This window comes from Embiotoca jacksoni, unplaced genomic scaffold (genome assembly GCF_022577435.1).
Source record: "Embiotoca jacksoni isolate LCO1_2020_lvr unplaced genomic scaffold, fEmbJac1.0.p SCAF_8, whole genome shotgun sequence".
NCBI lineage: Eukaryota > Metazoa > Chordata > Actinopteri > Embiotocidae > Embiotoca > Embiotoca jacksoni.
This window is the reverse complement of record NW_027185436.1, coordinates 10,972,950-10,991,992: the sequence shown is the minus strand read 5'-3', so window position 1 is coordinate 10,991,992 and position 19,043 is coordinate 10,972,950. Positions and strand designations below refer to the sequence as shown.

Here is a 19,043-nt window from a genome sequence, read left to right as displayed (position 1 = left end):
CTCAGGATTGGAAATGAGGACATGGTTTTGGATTGTAGAATTCTTTTCTGGCCAGTGTTGATTGGCGGACGACTGTGGTTGGTCAGTGTGAGCAGATGTGAGCATGACCCTTGCATCATTCAGACCACTGAACGTTATGACAGAAACACCTACTTGGTCAGAGGATTGGGGTGCTGGAGAGCTTTTCACTGGCAGATAACAGACAGCAGAGAATAAAGTTATTGGGCTCATAGTGTCGGGCTCTTCATTAACTAATCACATTGACATTGGAGTTGGTTTTAGTGGAGTTAAATGAAGAGTAAAAAAGATCATAAAATGCACTTATGGGAAATCATTACCTAGCCAAAATAATGTGTCGGGTTAAACTACAGAAATTATAGTTCAGTGTGTAACATATAAAATCATTTTTTTTACCCTTTTCTACACAACAAACACAAACAATGTGAGTTAGCGTTGTGACTAAATGAAAGCTTTTTTATGTGAGTCTTTTCTTTGGGTTTTCTTTAAAGGTGATTACGGTGAAAAGGGATGATTCAAAGTGAAGAGGTGAAAACCGTGACAAAGGTTTAGCTGATGATTTATACCTGACCTCCCCACTGTTTGTCTCAGATTCAGTGAGATAGCTTGAAGAGGAAAGAGTGAAGGGATCAAGGAAGTAGGGGAGAAAGAAAAGGACACAAGAAACAAAGAGAAAAGAAAACAAGAAAAAGTTTATCAATTTATTAGCTACAATATAGTTTTTCAAACTTAAAACACCAAAATAAAATTCCCAGCGTCTAGATTCCAGCTGTTATAAAATGCTGGTTACAATCTACAGAGAAGAAACTGATCAAATGTAGAGTAATCTGCAGAAAGTAAACAGAGTGATGAAATAAATGAAAAGGCACTGAGGAAATATTTTACATAGAAAGGGCTTTAAAATAGCATTTATACAGTCACTTCGCACACAGCACACCATCAATCCTAAACAGCCTGCTCAATGAAAAGAGACGTCTGTACTTGCATATACCTCATAGCATACAAAGGTCTCAAACCAGACTAGATTGTTTCATCCCAGCATTGTGGCATATAAGATATGGGTTTATATATACATGCATGAGAAGTTGAAATATCTTCAGATGTTTCAGATGGCACTGTTTTTCGAGATACTTTGTTTATAAAATAATTAAAATGCCAGCAAATATATCAGATGTAAACAAGCCATTAACACTTTTAAAAAAGTGTCTTTCCGAACACACGGTTACAGTTGTACAACAGTCCAACTGACATAAAGAAACATATGTCATGCACACTCATGCAGACCATGACAACACGTGCTATTTTCAGTGATCTCAGAAATCAACTCCCTCTTCCAAACCACACATCGTCCCCCATATGCAACAAGCTGTGCTGCATTAAAACGGTACAGAAGACAACAACAATGTAACAACAGTGCAGTGCATTTGGGACAAATAGTTTTGTGAGTCCTTTTGTTTCTCTCTTGATTTTATATTCAGACTTCTAGAAGAGGTCGCTGGGTTTGTCTATTTATATGTTTGACTGTTCTTTATGTTCTGTGTTTCAACGTGAATGTAAACTGAATGATTCATAACATGCTGTCTTTACAACGTCCAGCGGCCCAGCTCAGTCTGCTTTGCTCTTTTCATTACCATGGGAACAGGTCCTGTGTGTTGTCTCGATCACATCTAGCACTGATGCGCACACACATTAAATTTAAAATCTGCATTTCTGCTGTAGTGAAGACTGCTGTGGGCAGAGATGTGGGTTAACAGCTGTATATTTGACTAATGCTGTGTTCCAAATGGCATACTTGTGCACTAATACTCAGTATTTTGAGTGCATAAGTGCGTCCACACTGTCAAGTCGAAACATGCAGTGCACTGCAAGTACCAGGATGATGCACTTAAAATGGTCCAAAAAAGAAGTGTGAAAAGCTGGACACTTTCCACACTAAACCATTGCCATCTTGGCTCCATACATGAAGGGCCACCGGCGTGAAGAATTTTCAAATTAAGGCTCTGAGGAAGCTGCAGCTGTTCCTGAACACCACTCAAAAGTGTTTGTTTTTTTCACTACTGCTGCAGGACAGAACAATCAGTGTGTTTATTAAGTGTGTTAAACAGAGGCCACGAAAACATGTTAATTTTCTGAGTAACGTAATTAAATCTGCAGATATTTTGGCGGGTGATGTGTTTACATGCTGAGGTCATTTCCAGTCAGGGCAGAACTGCCGTGTGTGGATTGAAACAGCACTACCCTGTCAAAATTACTGCTCTACACAAGTAAGAGTTGTAACATAGGAGAACACTATATGTTAGGGTACTACAGGAAGTATGTCATTTGGAAAACAGCATAAGTGTGTCCAGACTACTTCTTTAGATCCGTAAGGATTTCAAACTTTTAAATGAAACCTCAATATTTCTTGTCTCTCACCTTTGTAGTTTTGGAAAATGTTGCCACACATTCCCACATAAGGATCAGCTGATAAGATATCTACTGTGACTGAATTCTTATTTCCATTGTTTCTACTGATCAGCTTTGGTGTTCATTGATATGAAGAGGACACCTTATTAGCTAAATTGCTGACAGGACTCAAGGTGTACACACCTTGTATCATACAAATGCAATTTATTCAAACTCAAATTTATATATAATGAGATGAACGAGGACATACACTGTTAATTTATGCATCTATGCCTTTAAGGTTGGAATCAGTGGAGTGGGTCAAGCCCGTAAGCAACACCCAATGAAATGTGTAAAAGGGTCCAGTGCACTGCCAACAGTGAAGGACAAGCCCACACAGACATACAGACACAAAAAGACTCTAGCAGTTCATGTGCAAGTTCCCACTCCAGAATTCTTTCCATTACTTTCTTTTCTCCCATCAAACCACAGGCTTTTATAGTCAAATAGTCAATTTTATAAAGAAACACCTCACTGATATATTTGTACACATACACGGGTAGACAGCCAATTGCACCTACAAAGACACACACACACACACACACACACACACACACACACACACACACACACACACACATGCACACACACAGTCTACTGGACATTGAGGGTGCGAGCAGACACCTCGTGGTGCCAGTCTCTCAGCTCGTTGTACTTGGGGCCAATCACCAACCGAGTGGTGGTCTTGTTCACTCTGTCATCCAGCACAAGAGAGTCAAGAAAGAAAAAAGGAGAAAAGGACACCAGAAGAGACACAAAGAAAGGATTTAGGAAAAGTAAAATATTTGCTCTGTAGTCTGCACTGAAATGCACTGCAAGGCATGCCACACAGAAAGTGAGATGGTACGCAAGGAGTGGTTACCACCAAAAAGCTCACAATACACAAAAGAGATGATACAAGAGGTAGTGAAGGTGAGCAGGTTAGCAGTTGTAGTCAGACCAAAAAAAAAAGAAAAAAGAGAGAGACAGAAATCAATGTAGAGAAAGAAAAACTGCCAGGATTATTTAGACAACAGATAACTCCTGTATCAAAAGAGCTCATCTTTATCATGTCCAAATGCAACCCATGAATCATGGTCAGTATAAACAGAGAATTATGAATTCATTTAACAATGAAGCCACAAACCAACACCCACAGTCTGCAGCAATGACTATGTTAACATGAGTGATCAAGCACACACAATGATCACGTATCGCCACCAACAACCGAGAGCAACGAAAAGCCAATGGTTCACATCACGTGTTAGAAGACATGCAGCACAGCAGGGCTGTCACATCCACAAACAACTACGAGGAACAAAAAAAACACCTCATAAACACATCAACAGGCAAAACACAGATGGAGACACTTTCAGCTACTGGCATGTTTAAAATCAACCTAGCGGAGACTTGAATATCATTGAGAATTGAAACACTGTACAGTACAGAGAGGACTGGCTTTTGACTTAAACTCAAGTCAAGTCAGTTTGACTCAAACATAATTCATCCCCTGCTGTCTAGACAGGAAGAGCTAGGAAGATTTAGAATCAGATTTTTTTTTGTTTGTTTGATATCTTAGAGACATCCAACTGAGCGGGTTAAATGAAATCACTACAAAAATCAATTGAAAAGATTAGATTTTCTGGAATATGTATCCACACAATCATTCATATGAGCAACCACAAACAAAATGCCATGCACTTACTTTGTATTCTTGGCTGTGTCAGCTTCCTCATTTTGAGCTGCAAGTGAAAGACAATAAGTATTGGTGAGCGCTAAAAGAATGTCTTTTTGATTTGATTTGAAAATAATGTACTCAACAGTAAGCATGATGATTCTCAGGTTTGGTAAATAGTTTATGTGTACTAACATTTATGGACTATTCATATAATGACAAATGTAAAAAAAAATAATCACTGCACTTCATTTAGGCATACCATGCTCGGTGCCAGTGATCTGAGCCAGAATCCTGAAGGATCTGGACTGGGTGGTGCCCGTGCGAGGGCGCCAGTCCTCCGTATCCTCCGTTATACGCTTTCTGCTGGCATCAGCATGAGTGGGTACATGGTAGAAATGGATGTCTGTGTCCACAATGTGTTTCCTGGGAACTCTGAAGAAGGACAGGGACAAAGAGAATGGATGGCATCGGGAAACATATCTTTTTTACATTCACAGAGCAAACAAAAAAACGAGATGAAGACTGCTGAGACTGAACTTTGTGTAGAGTGTTAAGAGACAAAAGCAGGTTTAGTTATTTGTATTCATTAGGAGGTTACTTTCAATGAGCTTTTTTATTTAAATAATTGTATTTATTATTATTATTATTATTTAGTTATTTATTTAATTTAAACTGCTAATTGATCAAAGGTTACATGAGACGACAATGTGACACAGTGTAAAAATAGTCACCTACAACAGCTGATTATTGAACAAGAAAAAAAAAAATCACACCACACTTTGTTAAATGAATTAGGTGTGAAAAGCTAAACCAATCTAGTACCTTGGCGGCTGCTGTTTTCTTGAAAACCAAAGACAGTGAATAACAGGACAGAAGAAAATAGAAATAGACTAAATAAAGGCAGAGGATCATAAAACAGCAATATTCATAACAGCTATAAGGATACAATGGAACTGTGAAAAGACTTACTTCAAAATACTTTGAGGTCCACTAAAGGGGAAGTAAAGAAAGCAGACAAACAGAGATAGAGAAATGAAAAGTGTTTTCATTTGTGAGGAATAATGAAGGGAAATGTTAGCAATTAAAGAGAGTGGAAACTGTATTTGGAACATTTTAAATCATTGAGTTATGGACCACAACTGCCAATGCATGCACAACAGAGAGTCAAAATATCCATCAATGAGGAAAATAAATCAAAACGTCAGTTCTATTTTCAACCAGATGGTGGTGGTCTTGATCTGCCTGAAGTTCTAGAAGGGAGAGTCATTTGTTATTTTGGACAGTTCGGAAAGTAGACGTTTCAATATTTTTTTTTTTTTTATTCAAACAATACTGAGAAATGTGCAGTTTTGCTTTGATAAGTGTGAAACATTATTATGATTTAACATGTGTAGTTTGTGTTTATGAACAGTAGATGTGTAAGACATTTCAATCCTCCTTAGCAACAGGGTGCTGACAGGCCTGTTACTAATTGATTGTCAATAAATCACCCCTTGGGACACATGGGCATTGAAGATTTTCCTGCCCTGCTGTCAATAAATCACCTATAAATACACTTCCACCCACAAACTCACGTCACACATATTGAATAAACTGATTTATGAGTGTCTCTCAACTCTTTCTTGTTATGGAAGCAGCTATGTGGGTGTGGCAGCTTTGACAGCTCAATGTGAGCCTGGTCACACATTTACACATATACTGGACATGTTTTACTATATAGTCTCTGTGTGTGTGAGTGTGCATATGCATGCTACTCTGTCAATATCAATATCTGAGATCCATAGTTGTGGTAAAAAAAAATATACTGTTGCCTCAAGAAATTGTATCTCATATGTAAATTATTGTATTGATTTTAATCAGATGAAGTGAGTGTGCTACAATACTGCAGTTATTGTATCATATAATCAAATCAAGCAAATTGAATAATACATTATCAGTAGTAATCCTTTTTTAATTTTGTTAAAATATCTTACTAACTACACTACATATGACTTTAACACATAAGAAGGAAAATGTTGTGTAAAATATAAAATGTAAACTGCGAATTAGTGACCTAATGCATGCACAGAGAAAGGTGAACAGGTAAGAGGAAAATGGGCAGACAAACACTGGACATGCTGCAGAGACTAACTTTGTGACTGGAGGACGTGCTGTAGTCTGCAAAGCAGAAAAACAAGGATTTAAACAAAGAGAGAGAGATTGACGGAGAGCACTGACATACAGAGGTATAAATTCTTACAGTAAATAACACTGAAAGATATCATTCATAACTCCCTTCTGAAACAAACCACACAGCTCGTTTACAGCACGCAAACAAGCAAGCAAGATGCAAGGATGGACATACATGCTGCCCCGTACTCCCGGTGAGTATGCATCTCAGCAACAGCATAATAAATAGATTTACTGATAATGGAATAAAACGTCTGCTGCTGAGTGTGCCGAGAAATCAAGATAAAATTAGAATTTCAGAGCGTATTTCTGAAATAAGTAGTGTAGTAGCAATCAATAAGTAGTGACAAGGCCTTTGCAACATTGTACCTATGTCTTTATATTGATCATCTGTAAAAGTTGATTTGCATGTTCATCTCTATGTCGTGAATGACCAAAATAACAACTGCAATAGTTGAACAGTCTGTCACTGAAATTATCAGTGAATTAAAAAATTATTAAGTGAAGAAAACACGTCATAAAAACATACAAACCATACAAATACTATATAAAGAAGTTTTGGCTTTAATAAAGTAGTTATTATGTTATTTGCTTGTGTTATGTTAGGAAATGTAATCTGTGATACTTGGGGAAGGCTATGTCCCCAACTGAAATGTAGCTTGTGTGTCTGTGTGTGCGCACATGACAACATGGTGTAAGATAATATTGTGCAGATCACTGGTGTCTACTGAGTCTTACAGAAAGAGAAACCACTAACCACTTTCAAAAGCACACAGAGAGAGGATACAATTTAAATGAACAGGGAAATTATGAAACAGAAAAGTGTATTTAATACTCTTGCTATCTGGAGGACCAAATGGTTTTAAGAAAAAAATTGGAATTACATTTCTTGATGAAGGTGTGTGTTAGTCTATGAAGAGGCATAGTGTGTGTGTGGGAAATCTATCTGGATTCAAGGCTGAAACTTACTGACTGACTGATTTGCTACAAGAGCAAAGAGACTGCCACGCAGCTCAAGTTACAAATACAGGGCATATATATAGAGCTTAGTCAAAGCATCACAGCATAGTTCTATTCACTATGTCTCTAGCGACAGGCAAGTTAGGGTTGAGACAGAAAAAGAGGTAGATGATAGTGGAAATATTGGTGACGAAGACAGAAACAGGCAGCCTGTGTGTGAAGGATGGCAGAGGAAACATGATAAATTGAAGAGAAAAAGAGAAGAGAAGGAACGGATGCAGAGAGGACAAATGTAGATGAGGATGGGTTTTCACCCAGAATGGTTCTCCTTAAATGCTACAGACCACGTACATATTGGAACTGTGGTGCTGTCCACAGAACCCTACCTTGATACAAAATAAAGGTTCACAATCGAGAGGTCCACTTGAATGATTTGTGACAAAATTAGATCAGAGAAAGATGAGAGAAAGATGCACTCACATTCACAAGTAAATAGGACAGGGAGAGTAACTGTATTTCAATAGGATAAATCAGGTAAAAAGACATATTATGTTAGGGATATTTTGTTTGTCCCTACATATTTGTTGTGAATTCTCCATTATTTTAAATATTACATTACATTTCATTTAGCTGACGCTTTTATCCAAAGTGTCTTTCAATAAGTGCATTTCAACCATGAGGGTACAAAACCCAGAACAACAAGAATCAAGAAAATACCATTTCTTCAAGAAAGCCAAACTACAAAGTGCTAAAAGTAAGTGCCATTTTAAGCGCTACTAAAGTGCTACCTATTAAATACAGAATTAAATAAAAACTCGAAAAGCGAATTTATAGTCCATCAATTCTCCAACTATGGAATTTCTGTAATCGTTCCTCCTTAAGTCAAACAGTAAACTAATGGTACAATAATAAACTTAGTTTGCTATCTAACACTGTTATTAGTGTAACAGTGTTTCTCGGATGATATAGAAGAAAAAACAAAAATTCTGCTTGGCTTCTTTTTTTTTTTTAAACCATATAAGCTACACATGGCTCAAAGTTGAAGCTGTTGTGTGCAGAGTATAGTCTTTATAGAATCCTAAGTTTTATAACTAAATTGGAAAAACACCAGTTTTTGTAAATCCAAACTATGTACTTGTCCAACTTCAAGTATAAACTGTTGTTTTCATCTCCTCCTACACAAATCAGCAAACACATACAGGAGACTGTTGCACAAATTGGTATTCCAATATGAACATTTCATATCAATAGTTTGAATCGGTGAGGGACTCATCAACTGACACCCAACAGACACAGAGGTGAACATGTTCAATAATAGCAGCAAGGAGGAAAAATAAATAAAGGTTCCTATCTCCTATTAGACAGAACCACAATGGAGAAAGATGGAAAATGTGAAAGACCAAGAACCGACAAATTCATTAGATTGGTTCGCAAGGCCACCACTCACCCATTAAACTGCAGTGGTAAGGCTCCAACCTGACTCTCCAATAGGCCCCGCCTCTGCCCCAGGGCCACCTCACAGGCATTCTCAGTAGAGTAGAGGTTGATTGGTGTGTTATACACCGATGGCTGAGGCGGAACGAGGACAGGAGGGGAGGAGGAGGCAGAGGATGGATAAGAGAGAGGAGGAGGAGAAAGAGAAGGAGGTGGACTGATGTGGGAGGAGGCAGGCGTAAAGGCAGAGGATGGGGATGGGATGAAAGTGGCAAAAGGGGGATGTGAAGGAAGGTATTCACTCTCTGAGCTGCAACCCCCATAAGGTCTGGGAGCCCTGTTGTAGGGGACGGTGGACTGGCTGGAGGAATAAGGGTGAGGATGGTGTAGAGGAGGGGGATGGGTGATGGCTACTGGTTTTATGATGTTTGATCGGTCGTCCTACCGATATGAGAGAAGAGCATGCAAACACACACACACACACACACACACACACACACACACAAAATCACACCAAAGCACACACTATACTGATGTCTCCCCAGGTAATGATTTGTCGATATGTGTTTGTCCAATGTATTACAGAGTTTTTACAGAAAAATTACTTTAAAATGTAGCCTCTGAATTTTGTGGGGAAGGGGAAACATCAATATACCTGACTGTAATTGACAATAAAAACATAAGCTTAGTAAATAAATCAAACAGATCAATGTGGCTGTCATGCAACAAACTGTATGTGTGGCATTGCTCCAGAAGGGTGTAATCGCTAAAAAGAAGTCTTCACAGCACTCACAACATGGCACCCCAGGTGATATACATTTGTTTCTTTGTCTGCTGTTAATGTGGGAGTTAATGTACTGTGTTTGAATGTTGTCACACTGTTGAATAGGAGGTTTTCAGCCTACGTCTGTCCAAAATACATGGGCTTGTAAGGGCCTATCAGACCTACTGGTAGGTTCAAGAGGCTGTTATCAATGATCTACACTGTATAACTGTTGGATACTATCAGTGGCAGGAGGCATAACAGAGCTTCATTATCATGGCAACAATAAAAACATGTAGTTCACATTGTGAGATGGTCACAGTCTAGCTAGGCTTAGGCACCAAAACTACTTGGTTAGGGTTCGAATAAATGTCAGGGTACGTAATAACATTATGTAAGTTAAATTATGTGTGTGAAATCCATTGCTCACCTTTGTTTCCACAGGGGACATGAACGGGACACAAACGGTGATCTCCTGAGTGAAAGTACTTTGCTTGATCCATCAAACCACACTCAACCTGCTTACTCACGCAGCTTTTGTTGATCTCAATACTACATCTTCATACTTATTCCTTTGCTCCCATTGTAATTTGAGGCATCAATAGCTCACATTTGCTGTATCCATCTGGCCAACTAGTAGGCACAGCTTGCCCCTATAAGATAAGCCCATATATTTGCAACAGATGTGTGACATTAACCATCAGTTCAAAAGTCTGACAACAGTCAGATCAAGATGTTGATTAAAATAAAAGCGATGCAGTAAATCCACGACAAAAAATTCAATGTCCCTTAAAAATCACACAATTTTAGAAAAGTAAAAAAGTTTGTTGAATTATTATATAAAAATTGTTTCTGACCATTCAGCACAATATTTGACTGAAATTGTCAATAGTATAGATTAAAAACGTAATATGTTAAAGAGTATCTATCCAGCCACAACTAAAATTTTCACCTGGCATGCCTTTCCTTAATTAATAAGTCATATTTTCTTATTTGTATTCTCACATACCTTTGGTGCGACTGGAGGAGGTTTAGGAACACTGGAGACCCTAGGAAAAAAGGAGCGAGAAAAGGAAAATCAGTTATGACTGCACAACAATTCTTTTTCATTTCATTTTGAAAGATGTTGACCCTTAGTCAACAATATGTGTGTAAAATGACATAGGCTATTCCACAGTGTTTGCTGATATTTATGAAGCCACTCAAACTGCTAAGACCATCCTGTCCAAATCTCAGATGTTGCTGAGGTTTAGAAAAACTGGGGTTATGGTGAATAACGACTCAACCCGAGCTCTCAGCTCAGTAACCAACATGGAGAAGTTTCTGTCATCAGCTATGACAGAATCCAAAAGAGTCTCACGGTGTCTGTGTGTCAAAGAAATTTGAGTTGCCGCAGCTGAAAATTACGGGTTTCTTTCGATGTATGAGTTCTTTTGAAGCCAGCTGTAGTTAGTCTATAAAGTACTGTATCAATCTGATACTCTTGGTGATTGATACTCTTGATGCCTTTTTGAGCCATGATCTCCCTAAAGGTCACCAAAGGAACTTGCTTGTGACTCCCCACACTCTTAGATGTATTCAGAAGTGATACTGGTTTAGCACTTAATCCTAATATCAATTTTACTGAGATCATTTTTCATCTGTTGAATGGGTTATTTTCTGACCTGCTTGTTTGTTTTCAGATGATTTCACTGCAACAGTAGTTTATTTTTTGTTTTGTTTTGCAAAAATGAGCTGAAACAGTAACAGTAAAGACTCTGTAAATGTTAAAATAAGTGAATTTCCTCTGTGTCAGTTACACATATGGAACAAATGTATGGAACTCAAATGGTCATTCAGCACCTACTTCATTAAGCAGGATATAAAGAAAAAGATAAGAGTTCAATTTAATAAATTAAAGGTTAAGAGAACTGTGCAGTAACTCAAGACATGTAAAGGTCAGCAGCCTTGCATTCCTTTCAGAGCAGCCCTTCTAGACACTTCCTCAGGGAGATTCATGTCCTTCACTTTGGTAAATTTGAACCGACACCTTTGTAGTAACTAGAATCACATTAGTCCAAAGATACAGATACTCGCTTTGCCCTTTCTCCCGGCCTCCTGCTCCCCACTCCACCAACAGTGTCCTGTCCTGCCATCATGTTCCTTCAATATGAATTGACGTAATCTCAAATTATATTTTGCCACAAAACGGTTCTGAGAAAATCTTATTCTGGGCAAGTTGGAGTACTCAACAATATTCATCATAACTTTAGATTTCTGATATAATTTGTGAATTTAAAAAAAATATATAATCAAGAGAGGCAGTTTCATGAACACAGGGTGAGAGACGATAAGCTGTTTGTTAAGCCGGTACTCCTGTTGTTTAGTTTGAAGTTATAGTTGAAATTCCTATTGTTGAAAAGAAATTCCTTGTCAAACCGGTCTTGGTTACTTGAAGGAAGCCTGCCATTTATTCAGACAGTCTTTTTCTCCTGATTTTTGTTTAGTTGGGGAGCATAGTATTGTCTCTCTGTTTCATTATTTAGACACTTTTTTATATTTTAGTTGGTGTGGATCTTTTTATTTGTTATGTTGGCGTTGGAGACCCTGAACTTATTTGTTCCCATTTCACCAATTTTAGTTGCTGCTAATCAAACTCTGTAAATAAATGATATTCTTTCTGACATCTAAAGCGTTTCAGCAGCCTTTTATTGCCTTTTTGGTTCTAGTTTTGTAAGCTTGTTGTTTCTCCCAGTGTTCCCTAGATAATAAATAGAGGTCATAACTGTCTGAGTTAAATATCTGTTAAGGGCCTTTCAGCCCTGAAGGGAGCCTCCCACGCTGTTTACTGCCCTCAAAAAATAGTCTTAGGCATGGCCAGTTAAAGAACACTTATTGTGGTTATGGTTTGATAATCATTAATAAGACGATGGGATTTTTATGCCAATTTAACTGTCTGCTTCAAAAGCTCAACCAAAACAAAAGTCTGGTGTAAAAGGCATGCCTTATCTATGACATATGTACCCCTGCCCGGCAGGTTTCCATGGACACACAATACTGTAAATAGCCCTACTTGTACACAAAGCTAATCTGAGGACAGCAATGACGCCACTTGTTAAAGCAATGGGATGGAAATATGTATGGCACATGGAGGAGGAAGGGGAATACTGGGGTATCACAAAAGTACTTCAAATACTACATCGTCATCCCCACATGCTGTTGCCTCGATTACACTGCAGCTATAACTGGAAAACACCAACATGGAAATGTGCTTTAGTCACACTTAATGCTAAGAGGGGAACTTGGGAGCACTTGCGAGGCTTGTAACTATCAAGGTTGATCTTCCTGAAACCTAAGTAGCACTCAGGTTCAACTCAGCTATGGAAAAAGTGTATTTATGGTGGACTGGATTTTTTTTTTTTTTAACGCATATTAAAGCTCTTTGGAATGTTTCTTCATAACTGAAATGTCTGAGGGTCAAAGATTGAGTTGATGTGATAAAAGCACTGACAGTGTGACAGTGACAAACATGACATGACGTATATCTAGATTCTCTGGCCTGTACATGTATAGTATGACTGTGTTCCTCTTTTGAGCACAGAGACCCACCGGGAGTTTAATTCCATTTGCAACATGTTTCCTGCATTTGTAACTTTGCATGTTCCATATTAACTGTCAGGCTCTACGTGTCTGTGTTTCCTTAACTCTGTTCATCTCGTGTTTGTGGAAGTTTTATATTATATAACAGAGCGATTGGTGTGTTCGTGTAATTGTAAAACTGTATTGCCTCACAATTTTTAATGATGACAGCTATTTAGCCTTTTTTTTTTACCTAACCAAATCCGCATGCATGTTGTGGCTACAGCAGCAGTGCTTAAACATATTTGTATTTTCTATTTATAACAAAGAAATAATGTATGGTATTATTTACACTAACAGTTCTTTGAATGCTGGTTGTTAGTGTTTAAGTGAGGTTTCAAATTTCGATTTGTAGAATTTCTTCATTTCTTCTAAAATGGAATTGGTAACTTCAACTAAAGTAACTAAAACAATAACTGTTGGTTTCCATTCATTCAGCATCTGGACCATACTGGTATATACAATCTGGGTTGTATACAGAGTTTACAGAGAACCATAGCTAAACATTCCTACATTTATGCAATAATTGACAATATCATTAGAGGAGGATGGCGTCTCTTTTTCATCTCCTCTCAAATCACCCAAGCCATTGCGGCTGTTCTGTGTTCTCTTGTGAGCATTTGTGCTTAATCTCTCCAGTCTATTCTTACCCCAGTGACATCACTGACCGATGTTTCCAGGGCTGTGCCCTGACATACCATCAGCCTCAACAGTAAGATACCAGCCATCCTGAATCAATAGGAGAATGTTGCCTGTACACATGTCTGTCTGGTTTGTCTGTACGTGTGTGTGTGTGTGTGTGTGTGTGTGTGTGTGTGTGTGTGTGTGTGTGTGTGTTTTTGTGTATATTCTTATGTCAAAAAAGGTCAAGATGCAAGACCAGTTCAGGTGGAGGTGACACTTTTCAGGAGCAGTTTGTGGAAGTAAAACTCGCGCTCTATATTACAAAAACACAAATATAGGCATAGATCATCCAAATACATGAAGGCATTTTACAAGATGTGTGTAACCTTTAAAGGTGTTTTACATTTTATGCCAGTTTTTGTTTACCCAAACACAAAAACTACCTGCATTAAAAAAAATCTGTACACACACACACACACACGCACACACACACACACACACACACACACACACACACACACACACACACACACACACACACACACACACACACACACACAAACAAACAAACAAACGTATATATCCTCGCAAACACGTTTCTTTTTTTTTAAGGAGTTTCACACCCATAATGGTATTTCGGCATAAAGTAGGTCTGTAATGAAGTGTGCTGCCATTCGGATGACAGAATCATTAGCGGTAGTGAACGGACAAAGGCCAGTTGACATTCACAGAAATACATTCGCATACACACACAGTGATGCAGTGTGCAGGGTGTGGTGACAGTGATTTCAGGCATGACACGTTGTGCTCAGGAAATGTTACTGGGGTAGTGCAACAACACAGACTACAAGGCCCAGTCTATACATACACAGCATCTGCTCCTGCAAATAAGCTTTCGTTAAGGCAAACACACACTGCATTTGTCCAAGTTTATTTTTGGATTTAATGCACCTTCTGGATGCATTTCTGAATTTTTCTTGTGCTCCAATTGCCTTGAATCCAGTCTGTTTTAAAGAGCCATGATCTTAGATTTACACAAAAATGTGTCTTGGAGACATTTTTTGGCAGCTTGAACATGAAAACTTCTGCACTCCTGTCAGGGACAGAGGGAAATGATCCTCTCCAACTGAGGTTAAAACACACAAATTAATCTGACATTTAAAAACATGTTCCAATATTTGTACTATTTTTCAAAATGCAAACTCTTCCTTTTTCAATCCTTTTTTGTCTTTAACTTTACAGGTAGTTGTAAATTCTAGTGACAGTATCTTTGTGTGTATGTGCGTAACTTCAATAAGTGAAAACTTTTCCAGTGGGGATCCAGGAACTAATTCAACAATTCAGAGAGGAGCAGACACTTCCTCCCTTACTGTGGACTTTAACAGCTCGGTAATTTATGTAGAGGCACAACTGTGCCTCTCAGCCGTTAACTTAAAACATGACTCTAACTTTGTTTTTGAAGTCACTGCTAAACAAGAAAAAGTTACCCTGAACTGTTACTGTTTCTTTTATATATCTTTCTCTCTCTCTCTCTCTCTCTCTCTCTCTCTCTCTCTCTCTACTATTACATCTCTCTACCTTTGCATCCACCTCTGTTCTAATTATCTTACTTTCCTCCTCTGACTTGCTTTCCTGCCTTAAATGCAGTTTGATGCTTTTTCTCCTAACTTCCTGGAATGAGGTCAGCCCTTTTTAAACAAAAGTGATAATGATTAGAACAAAAAACGAAGTCCTCTATAATGTATGCAGTCGTCATTCCTGAAAATGGGACTCACACTCACAGCCATCCTGTATTTATTTATTTTTTGTGCCTTATTAGGAAAAAGGGAAAAGAGTTGGCTGGTTCGGTTTAGGGCTTTTTTTTTTTTTTTTTTTTTTTTTTTCGTTCTACCTTAAACTTTAGCAGAAAGACCAACGTGACCAGGAGAAAATGACACGGCACCACAGTGACTGGCAGAATTATTGCCACGTGTGGTTCAGTATTTGGCTAATAAGTGAATTTATGTGCGTATGACGGGGTGGGGTTATGAATAATGTCGTTGTAACTTTACAGTCAAAGAGGAAAAAAAGATGCTAAGTGATGAAAGATGAAAACATTGTGTTACTGAAGGGATTGAATCCATAAACAATTGTATTATCTACTATTTACAGACCAGTGTGTTAGTTTATCTAGAAATGGTCTTTAAATAGATCTGGAAGCTGAGTCTGCCGGCCTTTATCAGTCCTGACATTAGGCAAGGCCATAGGAGACAGGGGTCACCGCCAGATCTATTGCTGTAGTATTGTAGCTCTGTGTGTAGTTTTCTTGGGCGTTTGTGAGCTTTAAACTCATGTCTATTTATCCATGCGAATGTGTGTTTGTGCGATCCTTCACATTCCTTATCCACTACCTCCCACCACTAGCTCCACAGAGGCCTCGGAAGGCCTTTCAACCATGTATGACATCACACGAGATCCTAAAAGAAGCTCTGACACTGTCCAGACCAAAGGAACAAAATATGATAACACTACAGCAGTTTCACTAAAAAAAAAACATTAAATAAACTGAATTTATAGAAAACTATAGTATTTTGTTTGAACAATCACAGTCACATTGTTTCCATTATTGAATTTCAGTAATTGTTTCCCACTTAAATCTACGTCAGATTTTCTCATTCAAAGCAAGTTATATGACTTATGTAGTTCATGTTAGAAATGATGTATTGTGTTTTATATGTTTTAGTCTTCTTTATCCTCGGGCATAGATCAATATGGCTAGACGAAAAGCCTGGGGGTACGAGTCCACTGTGATTTTCATGGATGAGAGTCATAAATACAATAATAAAGGCTGCTTGTTGTTTGTTTATCTGATGTAATACAAAGGTTAGCACCCAACACAGACCTGACCTGACCTACTGCTAATCCAGCTACCTTTTTGGGTTGCTTGTAAGAAGGTAATGAACTGGCAGAAAATGTCTCAGCGTCTTGCAACTGTGTTTCCAGTGGTAGCATAGCAACAAATAATCACATTTTATAGGAACCCACTTTTTAACAAAAATACACAGCACTGGAATCGTACCCGAAGGAGTCTTAAAAGCAGATCATGAGGGGAAACAGACGCGTTAAGTTAAACCCCAGGAGAAAGGACGCAATGTTTCCAACTGCCTGCAGGTCAACAGCACTGCATTGAAATCCCAACAGAGTAAAGGAGCAGAGGGAGCAGTACCTCTGTAACTAATACATATTTCACGGCAAGAGGAAAGACCAACTAAATTTTGTACAGAACAGTACGTGTGCGTGAATAAAAGTGCGAGTAAAAACCAAAATATGAGTGGGGAGCTAAGATATACCAGTGCAATTCATTTTTAGAGTTTGAGCTACAGAGGACCTAAAGTCCATTTAACAGTAAATATAGGGGATGGGAAAGAGACATATTTAAGATAAACTCAAGTTGTTAAGTCATATATACAGTTATACTACGTTACTGCTGTAACATATACATCCAGTGGAACACCAAACGTCATATAATTTAGGGTAATAAAAGAGATTACAGGTAGTCTAGGTACTTTTACAACATGCAATTATTTTTTTATGTTTTCCAGAGATCCTAAAAGTATTTCTATGAAACATTACATTCTTACAAATATATATCTTTTAAATGAAACGGACAAATATTTTCTTTTTACATGAAACTGTAATGCAACTGTTTGGTTTACAGGTAGTGTCTATAGCAGTAAGTTAGTCTGACTTCTCACACTGTCACGGGGCAGTAAAACAGTAGATGGCAGGACAGGAGTCTTGTGTTGTCTTTTGAGATCTAATTTAAACTTTTACAGCTTTGTTTCACAGCAGACTGACCAAGAAGGAAAAAGTGTACATGCTTGCATGGAGGTGTTAGGAAAGACACATAGACACAAGGACATAAAAACACATGTTGGCATGTAGTCCCACACAAATAGCAAAAATCAGACACCCATTCATTTCTACAATATTTGTCTTCATACACAGCCTAGCATGCTGTGTTTAAAGCACTTTTTTTTTTTTATCATTGTTAATGACTCTTGACTAGATAAGGGCCCATTAAAGCACTATACTCATTCCCACACTTAAAACTGCCATCGAAGATTTAAAATTGAATAAACTAACGACTGTGTGTCGTGTATCTGGAGTGGAGGCGGCTTGTATTGGCAAGACATTTCTACAAAGCACAATCAGAAACTGAGCTTTCGGTCTCGTTGCAGATATCAGATAGTCAAAAAATATGGGTTTTTAAAAGTGAAGCTGTCAAACATATTAAAAGTACGCAAGTCAAATTACACAACACAGGTCAAACCCAACACAACTGGAGCGATTTTGTGTTGTCATGGGGGTCAGATCAAAATTGCGTTGTTTGAAGTGTGGGTCCTGGATAGAAGGAGTTTAGGAATCTCTGCCTTGAAGGCAAACTCAGTGCATGCTGAGGCTCCATAGGGGAAACCAAAGGGGCCCAAATTGGATGAGGACATCAACATGATTCAGTGAGGGGTACAAAACTACCTCAAATATGTACAGTATTTACCGAGAGAGAAAAAATGGATTTCATTTTCTTATAATCTGTCTACTTTGTAGTTCCTTTTTTTTAAGGCAGAAAAACTGAACAAACAAAATACATCAAACAGAAGAAAAAGACACAGGGTAAAGGGACAATACTCCAGCTGGGTCTGCAACTCAGCGCCTAGACAGCCTGCTCATCGAAATGATCCACAGCTGGACCAGGAAGTGTTTTCCATATTCAACATCTGGCCTTAGGCCTGTTAAAAGGGTCCTGCATATCAATGTGCGTCAGTGTCACTCAGAGAGATTCACTCAGAGAGACACAAGATTATCTTCTTTTTTTCTAAAACTGGTTTAATCTTGTTAAAGATACTGCAATCAGTGTCCAACTTTCTGTTTCTCTCTCCCTGGTTCATTTCTTGCTCTCACACACATACTCTTGAGCTGTTTTCTAAGTGACAGTAAGTCACATGCCTTAAAAGTTTTTTAACCTAGGTGATGGTGATATGACAGTGACTGTAAAATAATCTTGGCTCTGACACAGGACAAATATCTGGGCTTCTTTCAGCAACTTTCCACTATAAAATCACAGCAATTTCGACAGATGGGCATGAATAAGCACTGTGGAAATATAGTGAGCGGGGACGGAGAGTGCACAAGATACGCACTAGAATCTTTGGCACATTTTATACATGCACATATGTTTTGTTATTAACAGACAGTATGTTGTGTAACAGAGATAAATATTTTAATCTCGAAAAGACACACGTATGAATTTAAAACTACACAAGCTCTGCTGGATTACACCCTCTGCCTGAGTTGAACACAGTGTCATCTGATTAT

The 19,043-nt window shown here is 38.2% G+C and overlaps 1 protein-coding gene across 6 annotated transcripts in view; it reads right to left on the bottom strand.

Moving 5' to 3' along the window:
- The window catches only part of pdlim5a (PDZ and LIM domain 5a), a 68,837-nt gene that overhangs the window by 17,655 nt on the left and 32,139 nt on the right, over positions 1-19,043 (bottom strand). For 3 of the 6 annotated variants that reach the window (XM_069138279.1, XM_069138277.1, XM_069138278.1), the window contains 6 exons: positions 10,456-10,495; positions 8,697-9,124; positions 5,090-5,110; positions 4,943-4,960; positions 4,380-4,552; positions 4,148-4,184 (listed from right to left, as the gene is read on the bottom strand). In XM_069138279.1, the coding sequence (XP_068994380.1) occupies positions 4,148-4,184; positions 4,380-4,552; positions 4,943-4,960; positions 5,090-5,110; positions 8,697-9,124; positions 10,456-10,495 (717 nt within the window). Of the gene's footprint in view, positions 1-4,147; positions 4,185-4,379; positions 4,553-4,942; positions 4,961-5,089; positions 5,111-6,251; positions 6,278-8,696; positions 9,125-10,455; positions 10,496-19,043 lie in introns of all 6 variants that reach the window. The other 3 variants (XM_069138281.1, XM_069138280.1, XM_069138282.1) reach the window with 3 other exon arrangements.